The following is a 22,913-nucleotide window of genomic DNA, read 5'->3' as shown; positions in this document are numbered from 1 at the left end:
GATAAGAGTTAGGTAAAGACCAGAAAGTAAGTCCAGTGCACTATCAATCCCAGCTTCACACCGGTGACATGCAAAGCACCAAAATTATGATCTTTACTTACTATAGGTGGAGTGCCCACCTGCATAGGAGTACCAATGGAATTCAATTCATACAAAAAGAAATAAAAGCCAGGGAAATCGTGTGAGCAGCTTTTTCTCGTATTGACATTTGTTCTAAGCACACTCCTAAATGTGCAGACGAATGCACTGAACAACAAAGAAATAGCTATGTGAGTGTGCCACAGGTACAATTTTCAATGGCCTTCGCTCCTTACATCCGTAGACAACCACTAACAGTGCTCTGGGTCGCGTGGTTATAAGAGACAACCTTTTATTAGAAGGTCTACGACGCTTGCTGCTCTTCCTTGTCGTCCTTGTGCTTCAAGACGCCCTTCTGTATCAAGTCCGGAATCTCCACTGCTAGCCATGGTCCCAGCTGAAACAACAAATAGATTAGCATCTTTGTAACTTGCCACGTCTGATACTACTGGCCTGAAAACAGAACAGGTACTAGTTTCATAGCTCATCCCCTGAAATTGTAAACTGGAATCATTTTGTCTGGGTCCACAATGTGCTCGTAAAGGTCTCTTCAATTGAAAAACTGCACACTCAAAAATACCTTTTCTCTTTAAATGGCCTGAATAGGTCACATATCTCACAAAACGTGCCCCCACCCCCCTCAAAGAAAAAAAAAATTATGCCCCAATACACATTTTTTGTTAGGAGTTACGATGACTGCTCGCGCAAGCAGACTGAAAATTGACTCTTACTTTGAGGTCACAATAATGTCAGAATAGGACTCAATTTGCCAGTCTCCCACTGGCTGGAAGGAGTACATGCCCACTTTGGCCCACCCCATACCTTTCCTCTGTGCCCTGCCAACACTGTTGCAAAAAGGTGGTCGAGAGAAAAGTAGAAAACACCCCGCCTCCTACGGGGTGTTCTTGAGTACTATATGGGCGTAAACAAATTTTCATAAGTAAACCGATGAACGGCGTGCATTGAAACTTTCCAGAAAAGCATCTCGAGGTAGTGCATTTATCTTACTCAGATTTTATCAGTGCAGGTTTCAAAAAAATAAAAATTAAGCCTAGGAAAACCTGTACACATGCTCGGATCAGTTTTCAAGTATTCATCAGACGCTTTCACGTTTTTGCTTTATATGGCGACATCTGTGAATAGCGACCAGGCCCGTTTGCTCGAAGCTGGTTAACTCTAACCGCGATTAAAAGTTAACCGCATTTCCCTACGAGGGGGAATTTTAGGTCACATGACCGGGCAGAGTAAGGATGGCGGGAAAACATGGCGGTGCCCCTGGGAGTGAGCGCCGCTCGCTTTAGAACTAATACATCGTAGTAGCTGCAATATCGGGCGCGTTAGTCACCAATGAACGGTGCAGGAGGCTTTCACTTTGCCTCACCTTACTTAAAGTGCAAAGCATAAGCAATGACCTCGCCGCATTTTTGAGATAGTCTTTTGCTTCTGGCCATTCCTATGCCTAAATGGAAAGAAAGTGGATTGCCTTGACTCAATCGGCAGGTATTGATAGCACATAAAAGCAGACAGCGTCCCCAGAGACCAGGAGTCTCAAACACACGGCCCGCGACCCCCTGGGAAGTGGTCCGCAAGCATCCCGTGTCTGCGAGCCTCTGTTCCCATGTCTCGAGCGCCACATGCGCCATAAATAATAGTTTTTTCATCGTCAACCTACTTCAAAAAAAGAAAAAAAGAAAAAAAATGTATATATATATCTGTGTGTCTGTGTGTGTATTTGCTCATATGACGTGTTTGCGCAATTTGCACTAAAGTAGTGCTGCTTCGTCTAAATATTGGTTTCTCATTATTTTCCGCTGTAAATCAACCGGAATGGCTATACCACTTTTAAGCTAAAACTGCCGTTTCTTAGAACAAAAAGTCACCCAGGTTGCACAAACTCTTGCTCAGCAGGAGAAAATCTCAAAAATAAAGCTATGCACTTCAGCTTCTAGCTGTCAGACAAAACATTTAAAATCAAATAATTCTCTCATAAGTTTGCTACAAATATCCTCAGGAAAGCAAACACTCCAATATGAAAAGAAGTTTTTATATGCCTTTTGAGCCTAGTGAATTGTGTGACAGGGCAAGGACAGCGTGCTTGCTCTCGTTTCTTATAACAAGTGTGAGCCCAGATTAGACGTACATGCAAATGGAAGCTAAATAGGGCGATACAGTGAGCTTACAAAAAGCAGAGAGCACAAGGTTCCTTGTCTAGACGTTATCTGGAATGCCGCTGATACAGTCGACAGCTTTGAAACGTGACGCACCACTGCTGTTTGTTTATATTTTTCTCCAAAAATAGCAAAATATTCCCCCCTCCCCCCTTAGCTTTCGTCCTTTCGGGGGTGGGCTATGTGGCCCCCACACTGGAATGAGTTTGAGACCTCTGCCATAGACCTTTTGCTAATTTCCCAATGACCGAGGTGCATGCTACCAATGCTACGAGTGTAGTTACACGCGCTGCACGTGCTGCCGTCTGCAGTAGTAACTGTTCTAAAGCAAAAAGTATAAAACAAATTTTGCCGTGCACGCACGTTCATCAAAGATTTATTATGATTATTTACTTCGAATCTTTTATAAGTGGAAGGCCAGCGCGCGCAGATCGTAGAATTACACTTCCAGCGTTCTCCTCGATGTTTGGGTAATTTACTAATAGGTCAATTTTCACTGGAGCCAAATTACAGATTTTTCAATTTATGACGGTGTTATATACAGTTCTCATATGCTGGCCAATTATGATGCCGGTGTACCGTCCGCCTTTCACTGCTCACTTCTTTCTTATTGTTTCTAGGACTGAACTTCGTCGTTCTCTTTCGAACTTGGAAGGAAATTTCAACGAGGCTCGTCTTCACTTCAGACAGCCAAATATTTAGACATTTTCCAAACCAATTATCTGTATCATGAGGAATAAAAATTGTTTCTTAAGCTTAAATGTATGCCGCGCTGCGTTGCAAAAACATAGTAGCGCACATTTTGAGAACCTTTCCACGGAAGCCACTTAAATTCGCTACAGTCAGTAGGTGACACCAGCAACCACCCCGTAATAAAACACAGAGCTATCACTCATCCAGCCCTTGTCGAACTTGGCTGGGTACTTGAAGGTACCTAGTAGGGAAGGGCGGTTAACTTTTAACCCGGTTAAAGTTAACTGGCTTCGAGCAAACGGGCCCTGTGGTTTTTGTCAGTTTCCTCCCTGAACACAAGAAAAAATTTTTTTTTTTTTAACACAGATTATAGGTCTGTTCGATTCGCCTGAACTGGCTGAACTAGTTCAGCAGTGCAGGAACTGGTGCATTCGATTCAACCGGAAGTTGCACGGCCGCTGCACTGGCGCGTTCGGTTCATCCCAGTTCTGAACGAGTTCAGACCCAGTTCCTCAAAATCTTGCACCGGCTCCAGAGTCAGTTCAGCGTCCGTGCAGAAGCAGACGAAAAGAGCAGAGGGCGATAGCAGACGACGCTCCTTGTCCGTCTCTGCTCGCGGTGCCATTTTTCGCAGCTCTTGCTCAAATGTCTGCGATGTTTAACTATAACGCCGATACGGACGTTGCATTTCATCTCATTTATGATAATAACGTACCCGCGGTGGACGCGGAATTGATATCATAACTGGGGTAGGAATTTGATTGATTATGATATTCTGAAAGTGTTTTAGGCACCTGCTCGTCTAGGTTTGGCTCCCTTTGGTAAGTGTTGAAATACTGGCTCACGTAAATTGTTTCTTTTTGATGCTATGTGGGGATCCCCAGTGTTGATATTCTTCCTTAGCAACACGGGAAAGGTAGTGCCCTCTTGATAGGCCCCGCCTTCAGTTGCTCTTGGATGCATTCTGACGACTCCGATACATTGCAGAGGTCTGGAATTTAGTATATTGGCCCTCGCATGCCCCGCAGCTGAGCATAATACCGCATGCTTTGTCCGCTGATATCTGGACGCCCACTAACGGGCCTGGGAAAAACGGTGCCGAAAATCGGCATTGGCTTCGTAGTTCCATGCAGGTCTTTCTTGAGAATCAGCATAAACGCTTCAGCTTGACGCCAAAGTTACGGTTGATAACTGTATTGGCCAAAACGCTATAGTCAGGCCTTCGTCTTCGAGGTGACCGCTATCGACCGCGCGCTGCCGCCAGTGACTCCCGACGCAAAATCATTCTGATGCCGCGACCCTATCGTCGAAATGCGGAACTCGGGAGACTTGGAATGAATCTACTGTTGCTAAATGAATGTGAAGGACACGAGCGCTTATGGAAACGAGATGAACTGAACAGCCGTTAAAAATGCAGATAGAAACACATTTCGTGCAGAAAACGTTTTTAGTAGCCGCGAATAAAAAAATATTCACAAGGAAGATTCCGTTACTATACTTTAAAACTAAGGAAACACGAATGGTCTCATCAAACCGCGACTCAATAAAGGTCACATCCAACGTGGCGAGGAGAAACAAGAGCCAACAGATGCAGACGACACCCATGCAGCGCTTCCGCTCGGAAAGCCGATCACAGCGCCAGGCCTAGCGCGGCGGCTGCACTGGTTCTGCGCCGCCACTGCACGACTCCTGCACTCCTCTGAACTCGGACAGAACTAGTTCAGAACTTTCTGGCCGAATCGAACAGCCCTTATGTTTTATCAGCCTATTTCCATGGAGTTCTATAACGTTTGGCTTTTGGCTGTCGGCTGTGATGAAAAACCGACACCGAAAGGCTTTACGCCCATAGGGAATCACATGAAAAGAATTCGGTCTCCCAGCAGGGTTTGAAATCGCCACTGTGAGATTGTAATCCAAGTTCTTTGCCGACGGTCGGAGTGTGCATAAGCAAAGTCATTCGGTCGACGCACGAATGCATTATTGCGGGCTCCGCGGCCTTTCTTGTCGCGCTGCTCCGTCTCGTGGCGTGCGGCGGACACGAGAGTTAGGTGCCACCGTTTGAATGCTTTTTTCTTCTTCCCTGGAAGGACCGTCACAAATTCTGTGCCTACCCGTCTTTGTCGGCACGATTGAGCTCGTATCATTTTTTTTAGGCTCCATCTTTCTTTTCTCGAAACCTACGCTCGTAAAATTTGAGCACAATGAATGCACCACCTAAATACACCTTTGTGAAAAGCTTATAAGTCCTCCGTTCATTGCTTATTTAAACACCAACTCATCTCTGTGACGTCACGGCGCGGTGGTGGCGCGTCGATCGCACTTCCAGTCTGGGGCTGTGGGCAGAAGTCCCCATGCCAGACATGTATTCCTGCGTTGTTTTGAAGGAAACCACACAAAAACCTGCCTTCTCGTCAAAACGCCGGGACTGGGGCCGTATCAAAAGAGTCGAGAAAGGTTTGAAGGTCAGTTTTCACGTGCTCGGTGCGTCCATATGTGCCGTAAAAAGGGAAAACCAAACGCCGTCGGACAACGATTGCTTGGGCGGGAAGCACTTTGAGTTGAATTCACGGATACTTGTGATTATCAGATTTTTGTTTTATTCCAACATGAGCGCCAGAAAACCATCAAGTCGTGCGGACCACCTGCAAACTACGTTCAGTGCGTCTTCAAGTTCAAACGGCCACCTGATCGTTCGAACTGTCGTCTGCTCTTTCAAACGTTTCTGCTTGTCGTCTGCTCTCTTAGACGACGCCGGCCCGTATATTAAATGTTGGCCCGGTACTTGCTATATGAAGTAAGTGCACGCCTCAAAAGACTAAGTTTGAAGGTTGGTAAGCAGGCTCGATGTAAACAGTAAATACAAGGAGATGTTGGTCATTGTTACGAGTGACCATCACTGACTTGCTATGCCTAATTGACTTGGTCCGATTCTGCTTGAGATTTTCAGTATCGACGTCAACTATCTCAGCTACGGTTCATGCTTTTGCAGCCCGTGCGGCGTCGCGACTGAAACTTGCGAGCGAAATCTCATCATGCGAATCAGGTTTTAACGTACATACTGCAGCGTCCACGCGGAATGAATCGCCACATGTCACATTATTCACGCGATGTTTCGCGGTGTAACGAGCCTCGGTAATTTCGCTGATGCCGCTCAAGTAGTCAGACATCGCCAGGAAGACGTAGAATCAACAATTCGAACGCGAAAAAGAGCAGGGGGACTCACACCGCTGCCGACAACATCGCATTTCAATGGTTTGTTTAAGAGCGACGGCGAGCTTCTTGACCACACCCCCATCGCGCATGCGCGGCGCCGGTGGCGTCCGCTAGGGGCGCTCCAGTTTGTTTGTAAACATAAAATGGTGTATATAAAAAAAAAAAAAAAAATGTGCACTTTATTAGCATTTTAGGATTCCCTGTAGACGGCAAAGCTGGCCGAACGCTGATGCAGCACTCGTGGCCAACAGCGAGCTCACCAATCAGAAGCAGCATATGATCGACCTGTACAAGCTTCTACCGGGTTGCCTACAGTGTTTCCACAGTAGAGGCGTCGCCCGGAATAAACTCGAAGTGTTCCCCAACCCCCTCTTCCGAGTGGAGGAGATGCCAGCAGCAAGCACTCACCCCAAGAGCCATCGCATGGGCTATGCCAAACTTGGGCACGTTGCGAGCCCAAAGAGGCTTGAAGTGGTCCGTCATGCATATCTTGCCTCCTCTGCAGGACAGAACAGAACGGTGTTCGGCAACCACGGGCAGTCAAGGGAAAGGAAGCGCGCAAAGAAGTGGTTGCACGTTACCGAAAAAATAAACGCAGAAACAGACACGCTGGCGCACCGGCTCGTAAGACGCTCCCTCAAATACCTCGAGATACTGCGCTCGATCAGCTCCGTCTTTGAAACAATGGAAGTTGGTTGCGAGGAAGAATTTTTAGGAGGTGGGAAGTTGGACCACTTTCAAATGTGGCATTTCATGTCTCTAATGCTTTGTGCCGCATCGGACGATTTGACGAGTGCAGCACGACCGCTAACTTGAGTGTTTTTGATGTGCACCACGCAGCAGAGACGACACAAATGTGTACACAGTTATCGTGCACATCAAAATTAGCGGGCGTGAAATTTTAAGCCGATGCTATGTACTATGTCGATAACAGTCCCCTAAACAAAAGAAATAAGAGGTAGAAATGTAACGGCTCTAAGAGGAAATGAAGTGTTCAAATTAAAATTCTATATTCCTCACCATTTTGGAGGAAAATAATTTGGAGCAAATTCCTTATATATAACCTAATTGTTTGCAAGTCTGCAGAATGCTACAATAGTCTTTTTGTTGTAGTTGTTTTGTGAAGAAATGCAAGGTAGAAAAATAATGGGACTCTGCCTTCAACTTAAAAAAAAATTGGGAAGAAATTTCTTCCCCATTTTGCTGAAGCTTAATGTTGAAGCACAATGCTTCAATATTAAAAAATATATATATAAGGTTGAAAAAATGCTCGAGTTACACTTCAGCACTTCTTACGAGTTGTGAATGCGAAAGCATACAAGCCCCTCCGACGATGTGAATGCTAGAGGCGGCGCGCCATGATCGTCGGCGTCGAGACGAGCAGAAGCACCGGCGACGATTTGGATGCTAGAGGCGGCACCATGTTGGTCGGCAACAAGACGAGCAGAAGCTTCCGAGCGCGAGCTAACGTGTCTGTTTTAACCGGCGCAGGGCCCGCAGTGGCATGGGGTTGCGGCAGTTAGTTTTATTGGCATACTGGCGGCACAGACACGCAGCGCCATCTAGCGGCGGTCGTTGAAACTGACACGTGCAGCGGCCAATGGGAGCCTTGCCGCCACGCGCCAGCCAATGGGACCTTTAGGATCAAGAACACTAGGTGCCGTTTTTGTGCTACAAACTGATGACGTTGGCTCGCTCCATGGGGCAGTTAATGCTTTCGCATTAATAATGGGGCTCCAAACTTTAACTTGTGAGGAAAAAGTATGTTTTCTGCATAACCTCCACTGTTTTCAAACCTGCAGATTACGCAGATTCGTGACAGGACACAGCTCTCTGCACAATTTTTCTAATTTGGCTTGACTGCTAGACAGGCACCATTCTAAATGAAAAGCTCCTCCAGCCTTTAAACGAGAAACAAGAAGCCAAGATTCTAACCAGAATGTGACATTGCCTCTCCATGCCATCTTAATCTTTCCTCACTTGAAAGCTCATAAGAACATTGCTATTTTGAGGAGCAGCTGACATTTGCATAGGTTTAAGCAGTGATGGGAAGTACTTTATGTCTATTGTACTTAAAATGCTACTTCAAGTAGGTTTCGAAAAATTGTACTTCACTTGAAGTATATTCCTGAGTATCTAGTGCTTGTACTTTACCTAAAGTACTTTTTGTGATACTTTCCAAGAAGAGTACAACTCTCAACTCCAAAGTACATTCCCCAAATTTGGTCTTGTTAAATTTGTATCACAAAATTATGCATTGCCAAAAGGATATATTCTACTCTCACCAGAAATGCGAGCAGATGAGGCATCGCTCATCTGGTCAATACTCTAAAATAAGAGCCTTATAAGTCAACTGTGTTAAATAGTTTGCCAGCGAGAGTAAAACAACCACTTCATGGCAACCTGACCTTATCCAATATTCGCCGCCATTTCCGAAAACAACTGCCGCTCCCCGAATTACCGCTGGAGCGATGCATACCAGTTTAAAAAAACTGTATAGGGGAATGAAAGGGCACCATGAAAGATTGTACTCTGTACTTTACTTCAAGCACTTTAATTATATGTACTTTGCCAACACTGGATTTAAGGTGTACTATGGAGCATTCCTCACCTGTACATTTTTGCAGTCTTCCCATCCAGGGATGGCAGCGCTATTTCTGGTGCCGTGGTGGGATAGGTCACTGGAATCTGTGGACCGAGAAGTGAGATTTTCAACAATGGGCAGAGTTCTCTTGCGGGAGACCACTCTCGAAAGCCCTATAATTCCAAGACGGGAACCAAGATGCTCTTAGGAAACGTAAATTTCAATATTGGCTAGCCTTGCATTCGCTTGGTGTGTGTTACACCAAATGAAGCCTGGTATGGTCACCAACAAAATGAGAACGGTGGGGCATCTCTTTCGGATGCCTGGTCTCAAGAAGGTGCTTCTTGCCTCTGCCGTGCCCCGGCTGTACTTGCACGCTTAGGGCTCACGAAACGCTGAAGGGTCATCGCGGGAAGGAAGCTCGTGCTGAAGGCGGGACTTCCGAAGGACCTCCCTGCTGTTCTCATCTTATCAGTGACCGTAGAAGGGTACTCTGTGGCACGAATAGAAATGTATGACCGAGACAGGTGGCACTTCCCTTCCTCACGAACAAATGTACCAACTGGCCACAAAATATCCAGAGGATAAAAGACATCCGCACAATCTGAGTCAAAAGGCCCTTACGTCAAATTCCACTTCAAACTCATACTTGAGCAGCTCGTGGATGTACCAGCATTTGCCAAACCACCGGGTGCCATCCTTGTTGGACTCCAACCGGAACCAGTCGTTGTCATTCTCCTTGTTGTTCTGGACATACTGCAGGATAAAAGTGGACAACAATGGCAATGTTCTATTTTCAGATGCCTACACTTTAATTGTCTCCTTTCTAAGAGCTCCAATCGAGAAAGAACGACATTTGAGTAGCCAGTGGCTACAGTGAGTTGAGATAAAGTTGGGAAAGGTAAAAATCCTAGAATTCATTCATCCGTTAACTTCTGCCTTTGCGCCACTTTAGCATGTTGTGCGGCGCTCGGACTTCATACGTTTCGTTTTGTTTCATGGGTATACCTGTTTATTCTTGTCTCTCCATAAGATGAATGAAGCTATTACGAGAAGTTAATGGCCACGTCATGCACTACACAGAGTTGCCAGCTGTGCAAGTGAAGCGCCAGTACACTGGTACGTCGGACATAAGGCTCACAATTTTAGTAGTTTGTAGCATCAACCTGTCAATCTGGCTAAAGCAATTAAGGGAGTGCTCTGCGAGTAAACCACAAGCCCGCCACACAATGTTCCCCCCCCCTTCCCCCCCCCACAAGAAACAACAAATTTACAGGTTTTTCTTTAATGTAAGAATAAACTGTGCATTGCCGAGCACTCCTTCTCCGCTCAAATGTACCGCTAGAGGTCCGAGCCAGATTCCAAAGTTTCAGCATTAACCGTTACTTTGTTCAAAAGTCAAAAGCGATTTTCTGAAATTTTCAATGGGAAAATACCGGCCGACAAAGCTCCTGAATACATGAGGGAGTTTTAGAATCGCACACACTGAAGCTTTGCATACAAAAAGAAAAGCGTCGTCGCCAGTGCGCATGCGCCGAACGCTAACCACGTTCTGCACTTCGCAGGTGCTATTTCTTGGAAATAGCGTGCGTATGCAAAGAGTCTTTGTGCTCCTCCAAGGAGGATTTGTGATGAGAAGTTGGCTAAAGCCAAGACGAGCACAGTTTAAAAATGGCGGCTCCCAGGACCATAGCTATGGTGCCTGGAGCGCGTCTTCGACTGGTGTGTTTAGCATCCTATCCCGCCCATGCATCAAAAGTGGTTGCGAAGTGGCAACAAATGACGTCACAGAAGCCCGAGTGTCATGCTGTTGCCTGTCGCGATCCTGGCAGTTGGTAGTAGAAATGCTGGCGAAAAGCGTGAGCGAATGCGAGTGTCGCTGTCGTCACTTTGTCCCAAGCGTCTCAACTGCCTGCTGCTGTGCCTTCCGTGGACCGTCACAGTGAAGAACGACTTGCAGCAGAACAGGCGTCTACCACATCCACCACAGTTGCTGGGACGCCGCCAGGATCGCGACCGGCGACAGCATGACACTTCTATGACGTCATCAGGCGGAAATCGAGGAACCGCTTTTTTGGACAAGGTAAACACACCAGTCGGAGACGCGTTCCAGGCACCATACCATAGCTGCGGCCGGTTTAGCTGCGTCGCGAAGGCAATGTTGTCGGCATCCTCGCAACTGCGATTTTCAATACGGGACGACATTGCACTCGGTTTGGAAAACCGAGTAAAATGGGCAACAATCACCAGCATCTTGATGCTTGCGACGCGCGGATATTTCTTGCCGAAGGCCAGTACACTGGACCTTTCTTACCGAGGCGACGCAAGTGGACGTAACCAGTCAACTGCTCGCATCGCATTCTCATGTTTAAACAAATCCGGAATGTTACTCGGGACCGAAAAACTTGTTTTTTCTCAAGTTATAGCGTAAACCTTGGTGGCGTTGCAAGTGCGAGAGGCTTGGGCTTTTGCGTCGCAGCGGAGAAATGCTATTCTAAAACTGTCTCGCCTAGCGAGCGCTAATGCAAGCGCTAAATTAAGCGCTAGCGTGCGCTAAAATGGTGTACATTATTCTAAAACTGCCTATTGCGCTCCATTACTGTTCTATTTGTTTTTGTTCTATTGCCACCCCCTTGTATAATGCCCCACGGGCCCTCAAGGAAAATAAATCATGATGATGATGATGACGCTAGTTGCCGAAAATGGGCTTATTGAAAATTTCAGAAAATCATTTATAAGTTTTGAATAAAATAATGGTTAATGCTGAAACTTTGTTTGTACCTCTAGCAGTACATTTGGGCGGAAAATGAGCGTTCAGCCCAGAGCCGTATATGAAGAGAGTTTGGCCATTCATTGGGAAGTAAAGGAGACAAATGAGGAGGCGCCATTGGCCGAAAGCGGGCTGGGCGTGTTCCAGGGCGTCTTCACAAATTCAAATGTGGCCAACCAGCAGGCTGAAATAATACCCTGGCGGTGGTCGCGAGAAAAAAACTTGTGTGTCAGAGTAACTCTCGGTGACTGAAAATATGGTGCACGTTATGTTTCAGTCACGGTCATCAAAAATCATGGTGGAAAAGTGTGACTAGCGGAACGATCGACATAATCCATACGCCAGGCGCCGGGAATCTGCCGTCCGTGCAGTCACACCCTGTCTGAGCAAAACAAGTTCGAGCGGCACATTTATTTCTTGCATCTTTCTGCATGATCATGATCGAAACATCATGTGCACCCTATTTTCAGCCATGAAGGGTTAGTACATTTAACCCTTACGCGCTTATTAAAGTGATTAAAACTGTTGCTCGCTACCACCGCTAGGGGGTTCTTTCCGGCATCTGGTTGGCCAAGAGAGCATGCCAAGCCCTCTTTCTGCGTCTGGTGCACGCCCTGGCTCTGCCCGGTGCCCGCACTTGCCATTCACCAGACTCTCGGTATACACGGTTCTGGTTCGGCCAAGCATAGTTTATTTTAGCAATTTATTTATTTACTTACTTTTTTTTTTTTTTTGACGCGCTGTTGTTTTTAGGTGAATCGAATTGAGAAAGTTCAATCCACAATCCTGCCCGTTTCGGTCTGGATGAGCATCATAGCGGCTTGCCGTCTTGTAACGCGTGATGCAAGTTGAAGATACAAAGTTAAATTTCTCATATACAGCGGAGACACTTACCAGACGTTCGTTACAAGTGGGTCAACCGCGTCGACGACGCGGGTGAGCTCAGGTGAACTAGGAATAACGCACCTTGATGAGGGATTGGTACTCTTCCTTGAGCCTGGACGGCCACAGGTCCTTGTCGCGAGGTCCCGCCTTGGTCTTAAGGAGAGGGATACCGCTCAGAGTTTTCCTTGTGGCGTCGTCTACCATCACGACTCGCTAGGCACGCACTGTGAAACTACTTCGAAGTCCTATTAGGGATCTAGCTAGCTGAAAGTTGCCACTGGCATAAGACATATGCTGATTATCGTAACGTATACGCCTGAACGATCGGCAAGGAGCGAATAAACGACTCGAGCCAACTCGAGCAAACCAACCAACGCCAACGTCAGCTGCGTCAGTTTCCCGTTTTCCGCCGCATGTGGCCGGATGTGTCTCGGATAGATGAATGGTATTGGCCAAATATCCCTTGATTTGAGCGGTAGCTTGCGCTATCTAACCTAGGAACATTTAGACTCCTTCTTCTAAAATTTTGCCTTCACATTGCAAGAGCAATAAAGGTCATTATTAATTTCACTGATCTCTATGCCTATTTGCTGGATCCACATGACTCTATGGCTGGGGGAATGCGGCCACGGTCGCCACGGTCCTAGAGATGTCGCTACCTTTCAGTATAGATCACTGGTATAGATAGTATGGCGTCCAGTGAATACCTCCCAATACCTCCTATTCAACTTTAAGGTTGAAGGGTAGCCTGTAACAAGACCAGCGCCTTGCCGGCCTTGCTCTCAAACGTCATCACTGTCATCACTGTTGGCCATGAAGCGCCGCCTAGCCTGCGTCAGCATTTCTAGCAGTGCGTCTCACATGTCTCGCGCAACAAGCGCAATCAGCGCAATGCTACTATGCTAGGTGCTAGTAGAGCTAGCGCGCGGCGACGTCGGGCCTGTTCGCGGCGTCTGCCGCTTCGCACTCTCGTCGAGCTTTGGTGTGTTTGCCGCTTGGGGCGCGTCGGGGATTGGCTAACAATGACGTCATGCACAGGCCTTTTCTTCTAGGGTGAATGCTCGACCACTCGTCTGGAGTTTGTTTTGTTCATAACTTGTCAACTTTATCTGCGGATAGCGAGCGAAAGGTAGCAGAAAAATCAAAACCGAGAAAAACGTTTAAGAAAGACCTAGACCATCTTCCAGCAGTTCCAGCACTTGCTTTACCTTGCCTTGGCCTTGCCGTCAAATCAAAGACGAGAACGACAACTCCGACAACTCCGACCACACCGACTCCGCTGCGATGCTAGCCGAGTGTCGAGGAAAGAAGAAAACATGGCTTGGCAGGACCGTGGGTAGGGCATGCGGCTGAAGTGCTGTCGGGCGCTTGTCCGCCAAGCCGGGAAGATAGGGCCCCCGTGGCTGTGGTGATATGCCGTAATGACGACGACGCCGGTGTTGGGAGCATACAACTCGCCCAGTTTCATGCAACTGCGCCAGCAGCGTCGGCTGTCTCGTCGGGTACGCAAGCCGGCTGCTCTTTCTGATGGCTCTCCGAAGCCGCTCTTACTGCGTGTAGTGCACGAATGAACGGACAAGGGTGCTTTATACTTCGTTACGCCTTACGCAACCGACGCTACGGTGCCTTGCGCTTTTAACACTGTTTAATTGGTCAGATCAGCTCGTACCGTCGCAGCAAACTGCTTCGGCTTTCAGTGAAACTACAGTCATACAGTCACTTTACTGCTGTAATGTTGGACAACAGCAGTTAAATATTAATTACTGTTAATGTTATTGTTACTGTTGTTGTTAAGTTTCTGTAATACTGCGGCACCACAGGCCCCGGGTATGGGCCAATGGCCTTTCATACAGTCACTTTACTGCTGTAATGTTGGACAACAGCAGTTAAATATTAATTACTGTTAATGTTATTGTTACTGTTGTTGTTAAGTTTCTGTAATACTGCGGCACCACAGGCCCCGGGTACGGGCCAATGGCCTTTCATACAGTCACTCTACTGCTGTAGTGTTGGACAACAGCAGTTAAATATTAATTACTGTTAATGTTATTGTTACTGTTGTTGTTAAGTTTCTGTAGTACTGCGGCACCACAGGCCCCGGGTACGGGCCAATGGCCTTTCTGTAATGCTGCGACCCTCCAGGGTCGAATAGACTATCTATCTAAGGCGAGGCTTCGTTACAGAAAAATACTGCATTTTAGAAAAAAAAAACAAAAAAAAAAACGAAAAGTTTTAATTTAATTTGCATGTGCTTAGTAGCCTCATAAAGACACTTTCAATAGCACTGAAACCCCTCTTTCCTGGCAGGCTCTCTGTGAAAGGGAAATTCGAGAGGGATCGTGACGTCATTAAAGGTCCTGTTTGCAGTTTGCCTTTTTGCTTCCAGCGTTGGCTATGACAAGACTGTGATAGGCACGACTACATCAAGTTTTGCAAAGAGTGGATGGAAAGAAAACACGTTTTTATTTTTGGAGTCGCACTGTGATGAACAACTTTGTTGGCTAGTGGCGTTGCGTGCTAGCTCCAGTAAGCTTGTGTAAAGAAGGACACATTTCAACCCAATGTCGTTGCGCGGCACATTTAACTTTGATGTTGCTTCACATTGCCATCCTTCATGGAAGCAAGGTGCTTGTGCACCTTGAGAGCTGGTCAAAGCTTGCACATGCACTCTTTGCCTATTAAAAATGCCACTGATGTCTCATGCAAGCAAGCATACACAACATCAGAGTAACTTCAGTCGGCTTGCAATATCGCTCATTTGCTTACACGGGCAGGATGTGCCGAGCAGTGGGTGTCTTGGCTGGCAGCGTACGGCATTTGTTTTTTCATTTTCCACATTCAGCAGTATATCTTGAAAAATGCCATTATATACAGATTCACGGGATAAACACAGTAGAAATCGCCTCCAACTAATTTTTTTTGTGAGACCCTCTTCAGCTTCCCTTTAATAATTGGAGGCACAAGATTCTTATTAAATTCTTAATCCCTGTGCTGCAGAGTGGTTGCATGATGACATTCGGTAGGCTGCGACGAGCCACACGTCGCATACGCTGAACCATTTTGACCCTCCTTGCAGCTGCCAGTGGCTGCACTCCAGGAGAGGATGGCCTTCAACGTTGTCTCCCAAGTGACCGACTACCTGTACCTAAGCGGCATCCGTGCCATCACTCTCACTGCTGTGCGCACCATCGGCATCACGACCATTATCAACTGCAGCATCGACCTGCCGGACCTGCCCATGGGCGCCGACAACATCCACTTTATCCGCGTCCGAGTGGACGATTCGCCACTCTTCGACATGTCCGTCTACTTTGACCCCATCTCGGACCGCATCCACGATGTGTACCTGCATGGCGGCAAGGTGCTGGTGCACTGCATGGCCGGCGCCAGCCGCTCACCCACCCTTTGCCTCGCCTACCTGATGAAGTACCACCGGATGCGGCTCCGCGATGCCTTCCGCTACATCAAGGCACGCCGTCCCGTGGTCCATCCAAACAACGGCTTCTTCAAGCAGCTCATCGACTATGAGAAGCAGCTGTTCGGCTCAGCCTCCGTCGAGATGGTTGAGATGCCCAACCTGGGGCCCGCATATGGGCTCATCCCGGACGTTTACCTCGAGGAGTGCAAGGGACTCATCTGGCTGCACAGCATCAAGGGCCTCTCGCAGTGAGCGGCCGCCCCTCCTGCTGGAAGTGTCTTGCATTCCGGGGATTCAATTTGGCTGCGTCGTTTCACGTTGTAAATTGACTTCTGTGTTCCGTGCTAACGTTACCCGTGTCTGAGATGCACCTTTCCAGTAACTGTGCTACCTCCGATGGGCTCGTGGCATCGTTTGTCTAAAGGTCATCGGTCCATTGTGATGCAAGATATCTGGGAGATTAACTTTCCGCACGTCCAGAGAAGCGTTATCACTTCCAAGCATGCTTCCTTCCTTCCTTTCCATGTGCTGTCTTCCACTCTCTTGCTGTGTTCACGAGCATGTAAAGATCCATGCTGCCCCTACAGAGACCTGTTGCAGCACGGGTTATCTGACGTATTCATATAAGTGTTCAATGTCCTACTACATCCCACTGCGAGATGTGGACACCGTGCTGATCTTGACCCTAGGACTCGCGTAAAAGGCTCCTATGAGCCTTCTGCAGTGGTGGATTCATTCCCCTTGAAGTAATATTATAACTAAAAAGACAGCAAATGGATACTATGTTAAATGCACACATACTGTAATCAAAATTGTCAGGATATTCTTAGTAAATATGGTGGTCATATTTTTACTCAACTTTCTAGCCTCTGTGCTGCAAATTGATCAATAGGTGATAGTAGACCTACTAATAAGCCATGCAAAAAAATTAAGCATGCTATTCTTGTGACACTATGCAAAATCATGCTGGTCAACTAGTCATTCTATCTTGAGATCTCTTGCAATTTTTTTTTACTCCATGAATCTCTTCTGTGTTTATGGGTAATCTAACACGGTAAAACTATAGTGTAATTATGCACGGGGGTACGGGTTCCTACTTCCCGCTGTTGTATAGCAATGGAAAGTTTCATTGCAGGTGTTGGATTTCCAAAATGTTGGAACATTGTTGTTGTAATCTTGTTTCTCTTTGCTTTTGAAATATATTCAGATCAGTCTCTATACGTGCTGCAGACCATGCACTTCCTTCCTCATACTGTCAGCAAATGCCACAGCACAGCTTTGATAAGGAAAATTATGAAGCATAGTATACACAAACTGTCAATAGTTTATGTTTTACCATCAGTGTTCAGTAGACTGAAGTGGGATTGCTGAAACACTGTACATGTCACAGAGAAGGTAGCAGATTAGGCAGTATGTATAGAAAATTGCAAGCATGGTGGCCTGGCTGGTGCCCCATCAGTGCAAGCAAGTGTAGTGGGCATGTGGACGTAGCTTTGGCAAGCTTGCAATTGCACAAGCTTGCTCGCACAAGCAGAGACATGGTGGCGGCCAGTTGCCCTGCTTGCAATCGTGTATAGGGTCTTAACGCTCTTATGTAAAATTATTGATATAGTAAAAGCTAAAGAGAAGCTGAAGAGGTTCCTCAAAATTTGTGCAGCACTTTGGTCATGCTCAACGAAATTGTTAACAGAAACATGCGACACCCATGTGGTTGGTGCCTTTATGGGTCATGTAGTCGCATGACCGTGTGATGTGACATCACGTCTCGTGATAACACTGTGTCGCATGGTGTTGCACGACATCACAGGTTGGCGTCTGGTCGCTTTTTTGTGTTGGTCTTTTTCCTACACAGCCAACCCTTGGTGTGCTTCATGTTAAAAAAAAAAAAGTTTGAGGTGAACTCTAGTGTATTTCTATTTCATTAAAGGGGCCCTGCAATCATATTTAAGCGTCTACCTTTTTTGCGGTTTCCACGTCTCTTGGGGTTCGGGCAAGCCAGCGGGCACGGAGGGAGTAACTAAATATCAGTGCGTCATATTTTAACCGGACGACGTGGAAACCTCCTCCACCGACGAGGGCAACCCGCAGTACCGAAAGCGCGCAAGATGTGACGTCTTTGGTCCTGGGCTTACTACTGGTCAGAGTCACTAAAAGCTTCTTTTTAGTCGAAATAATTATTCATAAAAGTAGTTTTTGTTCAGTATTTTAGATCAGAAAAGAAACGAATGCAGTTCATAAAGTACGGAAGCAAGAAATGACCCGTCGACATACCAGCCACCAAGCGGTGGAAAAGGCGGCGCATACTAGAAAGGACTAGTGGGATCAGGCGCCGACACGGAAAAGTCCCGGATGTACGCGGCGGCGCTGCGGTCGTATGGACAGAAGGATCCGACCGGCTCCGAGCGTTCCGAAGGCCTTTGCCAAGAAGCTTTGCCTTGCGGTTTGGCCGTTTCGCGGTATGGCAGCGCTAAGTGGCTCCCATTCTGAACTGATCTTTCCCCCGTGTTTGCTGTCGTTTGTGGCTAATGAAGTGTCATGCTGAATTAATATTTAATCGCGCAGCAAATGCAATGAGAGCCTCTCTGGCTGCCCGCTGCATACAGCCTATCCAGAACATGCTTTAGTGGCGCCCTCTCGCACCGTTGACACGGAGTGCGGCAGCCGTGAGCGCTCGATGAGCTCGCTACTCCTCTAGTTCACAGCCACTCTCAAGCAACCAAGGACGTCATGAGGGAGGTTATTTTTTGCTTGTTTTTGTAATTTTAATTTGCCTATAACTTTTAAAATAAAGGGGATTTCGAGAAAAGAAAAGTTTCACTAAGTTACTACATTCGGTGCGCTCAGGTTCGGTGCAAATTAAAAACCAGTAAAAAAGTCATTGCAGGGCCCCTTTAAAGGGGCGGTGCAACAATTTTCAAACTTTGGCCAATTAACTGCGGAAATTAATCTGTGTCACCTATGGAACGAAGAACAGAAAGCCATATTTTCTAGCGAGTGCTAGTTTTTATTTTAAAAAAAGAAACAAGTTGAAGGTCAAAGTGCCTCTCAACTGCACGTCGCCTTTCAAGTGACATACTGTGGGGGATCACTTGGCTTCGCCTCTTCAGAGATCCCAGCCGCTTCCTCCGCGATTGTAGACTTTTAAAGGATTAGCATCGCCGAAGGTCAGTGCGAGCGATCAACACAAAAGACGGTTTTCAGGTGCCCAGTGCGTGCCCGCGTAGGACACCAATCAGTACGTCACGTTTGTAGTTGTGGCCTTTTCAAAGAAATGAAGAGCGCACATACATAAGTTTGATCGGCACTCAGGGTATGCAAACACTACATCTTGCAAAGCCACTATATCACAAAAACTAGGCAAGACCATAAATTCATTGCAAGCACATAAATAATCAGTACCTTATTGAGGCGAAAGCCTTGTCCCATTGAGTGAAAAAGTGGTGTATATGGCCATAAAAATATGACTGAACAGCATGCGCTGCTCAATCGTATGCTCGAGAATGATGCTGTCCTTGGCGTCGTCCTTGAGGTTGTCCTAGACCTCTATGATGACCTTGCTTGTCCCATTACGCGAAAAAGCGGCGGCGTTGTGCCTGAAAGATGGCTATAAAAATGTCATGAAGCATGTGCCGCTCACGCTCAACTGCAGGTGCGTGATGTCGCTGCTGGAGTGCTGAATGCAAAAGGTGCACTTCGAACTTCATCTGTGCTCGTTGTGTGCTTCTTGCGATGAACTGTGAGGTGACCGCGTCTACATCTACGGCGGCTTCCACAGGCAAACGTGGCTGCCCACGCAAATACGCCACAGCCTCCTAAGTGTCCTCCAGGCGTCATTCTCGACGCCGTCCTAAATGTCGTTCTTGACATTGTCCTTGAGATCGTTCTCGTCGTCGTCCTAGACGCCATACTTGGCGTCTATTTCTAGGACGTCGTCCTAAACTTTAATACATGTAAAATGCTTGACTCTAAAACATTTCTTCCGCGGGACTATAACGCTTTCGCCTTCCTACACGTAAGCAGTCTTCAGTGTCCTGTAATTTTTTCCTGACCATACACGTTTAAAAGTTGATATTATATGCTAGTGGTTCTCGACAGAAAGTCTGCGGGCACCTTGGGGTCCCCGAAGGCTTTCAGAGTTCCCAAAGCCCTCAACCGAGCAATAAAATATTTTTTACTTGAAGCCGGCAGTGTTGCATGCGCACCAAGAGAGTAGTGTTGATTAGTATGTTTCAAAGCTTCAAAGTTGACCTCCATGCATTTTGTTTTTACAGCAAAGCTGTTATACACCAGGGTCTGGGAAAAAATGCGTCCTCATATGTTGACAGAAAAATTCCCATTGGTCGTGGCAAGTATGAATAAATAAAAACAGAGGGGTCAAGTATGAATAAATAAAAACAAAAAGGTGGCATCCAGTGCGAGTCGACTTTCCTTGGCATTATTGGATAGCTGGCGCACTATAGCCCCTATGCTGCTGCGCCAAAACCATTATTAGATAGGTTTTGATCCCTTGTTATCATCTCTAGGCATCGTCGTCGAGGTCGTCCTAGTTGTCCTCGAGGTCGTCCTAGATGTCTTTGAGGTTGTCCTCTAGGCATCCTCCTAGAAGTCATCCTTGAGGTCGTCCTAGACGTCCTCCTTGAGGTCGTCCTCGAAATCGTCCGAAAAATTATCCTTGAGGTCGTCCTTAAGCTTGTTCCAGACGTCCTCCTTGAGGTCATCCTGGAAGTCGTCCTAGACGTAAAGGTCATCCCAGAAGTCGTCCTACGTAAGGTCATCCTAGAAATCGTCCTTGAGGTCGTCCTTGGCATCATCCTCTAGGCATCGTCCTAGACGTTGTAAAGGTGACAGCTTTGGTCGTCCTCCATCTTCACGTGAAGTGGAAGGGCTCTACAATTTTTTTTTACGTGTTTATCATCGTCATTGTCTGTTATCCCCCCCTATGGTGGACAGGGTCCCCCATCACTTCCACTGATCCAGAAGGGGTCCCCAAAACATCGGTGGTTGAGAACCACTGTTCTATATTGTGCAGACTATCTAAAGGTGCAGACTACAGAAAGATTTGAAGACAATGTTATTAGCCAGGCAGGCTGATTGTAAATCAACATACTTAAACCCGAGATGACAGCAAAAAAAGGGGGACAAACACGTCGCAATCAAAACAAGGATTTGTTTCTCAAAATTGTTTGTTGTCTGTGTGGTTGCTGCCTAATGCGATAATCAAAATCTCACCGTTTCGCTCTGCCCATTGTCAGTGTGTTGCCACCACCTGCAATGCCCCTTGGGTGGCACACAAGGTAGCTGCTCAAGTGGAGTGCGTGGATCAACCTTGATCTGGACGGAAAACACCTACTACTTACGGCTGTACTATTTTCATCACAGGTAAGAAAATGTGTGGTCTTTCAGGAACCACAGTAGCAATACCTCCAATATTAAGGTTCTTGCAGTTATTTTCGTTTCTATTAAGACAAATAAAATCAATAAGGTCTATGAAAGGAATCTGAATTTACATTAATGTTGGTTTACCAGTCAGCATGGAGTGCTATGTGTTGAGGAACTAACGACTTACTGTTTCCAGTGTAGACCATGCACCAGGTGTGGTCTGTCTAAGGGTAAAGCACTTTTGTTTTCCAACAAATATTTGAACCTGTTGGCTTAACACCAGATGTGGACTACAGACCAGAAAATATGGGAAGAAAAATAACGTGCAAAGACAAAGTAAGTATTCTAACATAACGACAAGTCGACAACGGAAGCAAGGCGGTGAACCGCAGATGTCGCGTTGGTGTCCAGGGAAGATGTGGGGAGACCCGCGAAGATACCAAGAACTCTTTACGGCTTCACTCTCCTCGTCAAATTTGTTTCCTCGCATCGATCACACCGGAAAGGAGCTTCTCCTTCACCACTCTTTTGAAGGTGGTTTTATGGGCACTCTGGTCTTCAAATGAAAGAATAATTTTGGTACTGACAATGCTAGGAGCGAAATAAAGATGATTCAAGTGATTTTTTTCTCAAGTACAAGACCACTTCAGTTTTTCTTTTAAGAAACTCACGCAAAAAAAGACACCTCTTGCCTGCACTATATACTTTGTTTCACCTTACGATGGACAGCGAACAAACAACAATATAAGCCACCAAAACAAATTCAATGCCCTATTAGTGTCACGTGATCTTTGGGAGGAAAGCAGTAATGCATAGGGTACATAGTCATGTGATACCGTATTTGCACGAATATAACGCGAGTTTTTTTCCGAAATTACGTGCTCTAAAACGCACCTCGCGTTATATTCGGAATCGAGTTCAGCCACGAGGCGCGCGAGTCTGGAGAAAGCCAGAGGAGAAAGTCATCCCTCCTGCTCAATGCAAAAGATCCAATGGAAAAAGAAGTGGGGGTGTGGAGGGGCATTTTCTAGCCATGGGGCCACGTGAAGGGGCGAATAGAAAACATAAAAAAGCATTTTTATCGCTTTTGTGTTTTTACAACGCGCGCACGCCGCACGCGTGCACGCCATGCGGGAATGCGGGTACCGGCCAATTCGAGCCAAGCCAAGCCGGGCCAAGTCAAGTCAACACAAGCCAAGACCACCGACCGCGTTTACGCAATCGTGCAACACGAGGCATTTGTTTACGAACAGGGATCAGAAGAAGAAGTGTGATCGTGTATCGGGTTCAGCAGTCTTTTTTTCTGCCTGCGCATTGTTTAGTTTCTGCTCCAGAGTGGTCTGGTGTTTGTGTGTTGGTGCTTCTGCTTCCGCGCCTTGTTTGGATTGTGGGCTGCCGTGGAGCTCGCAAGAAAAGAACTACCAGACAAGCAGGTGCCGTCCTGCTGCTGCATACCTGCGTAGTTGCCAAGTGGATTGTAAACGGAAGGACCTGAGCAGTGAGGATGAGTGCAGTCAAAACATAAACTGATATTTCTTCTATTTCCATTGACTTTTCACTTCTGCTATGCCCCCGAGTGCGAGAAATTGACGCGGCATCGGTTCGCGTTATAATAGTAATAATATTTTTTTTCTTTTTGGGCGCATCAAAAACTGCCCTCGCGTTATATTCGTGGTCGCGTTATATTCGTGCAAATACGGTATGTTTGCAGCGCTGGATTGCTTG

General features: G+C 46.7%; 2 protein-coding genes across 2 annotated transcripts; one reads left to right on the top strand and one right to left on the bottom strand.

The window, feature by feature from the left end:
- Positions 1 to 353: 353 nt before the first annotated feature.
- LOC8023925 (ubiquitin-fold modifier-conjugating enzyme 1) lies at positions 354 to 13,217 on the bottom strand. Its single transcript, XM_002403578.5, has 5 exons — positions 12,473 to 13,217; positions 9,361 to 9,492; positions 8,764 to 8,840; positions 6,561 to 6,651; positions 354 to 475 (listed from the first exon to the last, which is right to left on the bottom strand). Exons 1-5 carry the CDS (start codon positions 12,593 to 12,595, stop codon positions 383 to 385), a joined length of 516 nt encoding a protein of 171 aa, XP_002403622.1. The 5' UTR covers positions 12,596 to 13,217; the 3' UTR covers positions 354 to 382.
- Positions 13,218 to 13,423: 206 nt separating this feature from the next.
- On the top strand, positions 13,424 to 20,215 carry LOC8023924 (dual specificity protein phosphatase 18). The gene is made up of 2 exons (XM_029980742.4): positions 13,424 to 13,893; positions 15,468 to 20,215. Exons 1-2 carry the CDS (start codon positions 13,813 to 13,815, stop codon positions 16,059 to 16,061), a joined length of 675 nt encoding a protein of 224 aa, XP_029836602.2. The 5' UTR covers positions 13,424 to 13,812; the 3' UTR covers positions 16,062 to 20,215.
- The last annotated feature ends 2,698 nt before the right edge of the window (positions 20,216 to 22,913 follow it).

Source organism: Ixodes scapularis, unplaced genomic scaffold (assembly GCF_016920785.2).
Source record: "Ixodes scapularis isolate PalLabHiFi unplaced genomic scaffold, ASM1692078v2 PGA_scaffold0__279_contigs__length_252992795, whole genome shotgun sequence".
Lineage (NCBI taxonomy): Eukaryota > Metazoa > Arthropoda > Arachnida > Ixodida > Ixodidae > Ixodes > Ixodes scapularis.
The sequence above is the reverse complement of the archived record's forward strand: the minus strand, read 5'-3'. Positions and strand labels throughout refer to the sequence as shown.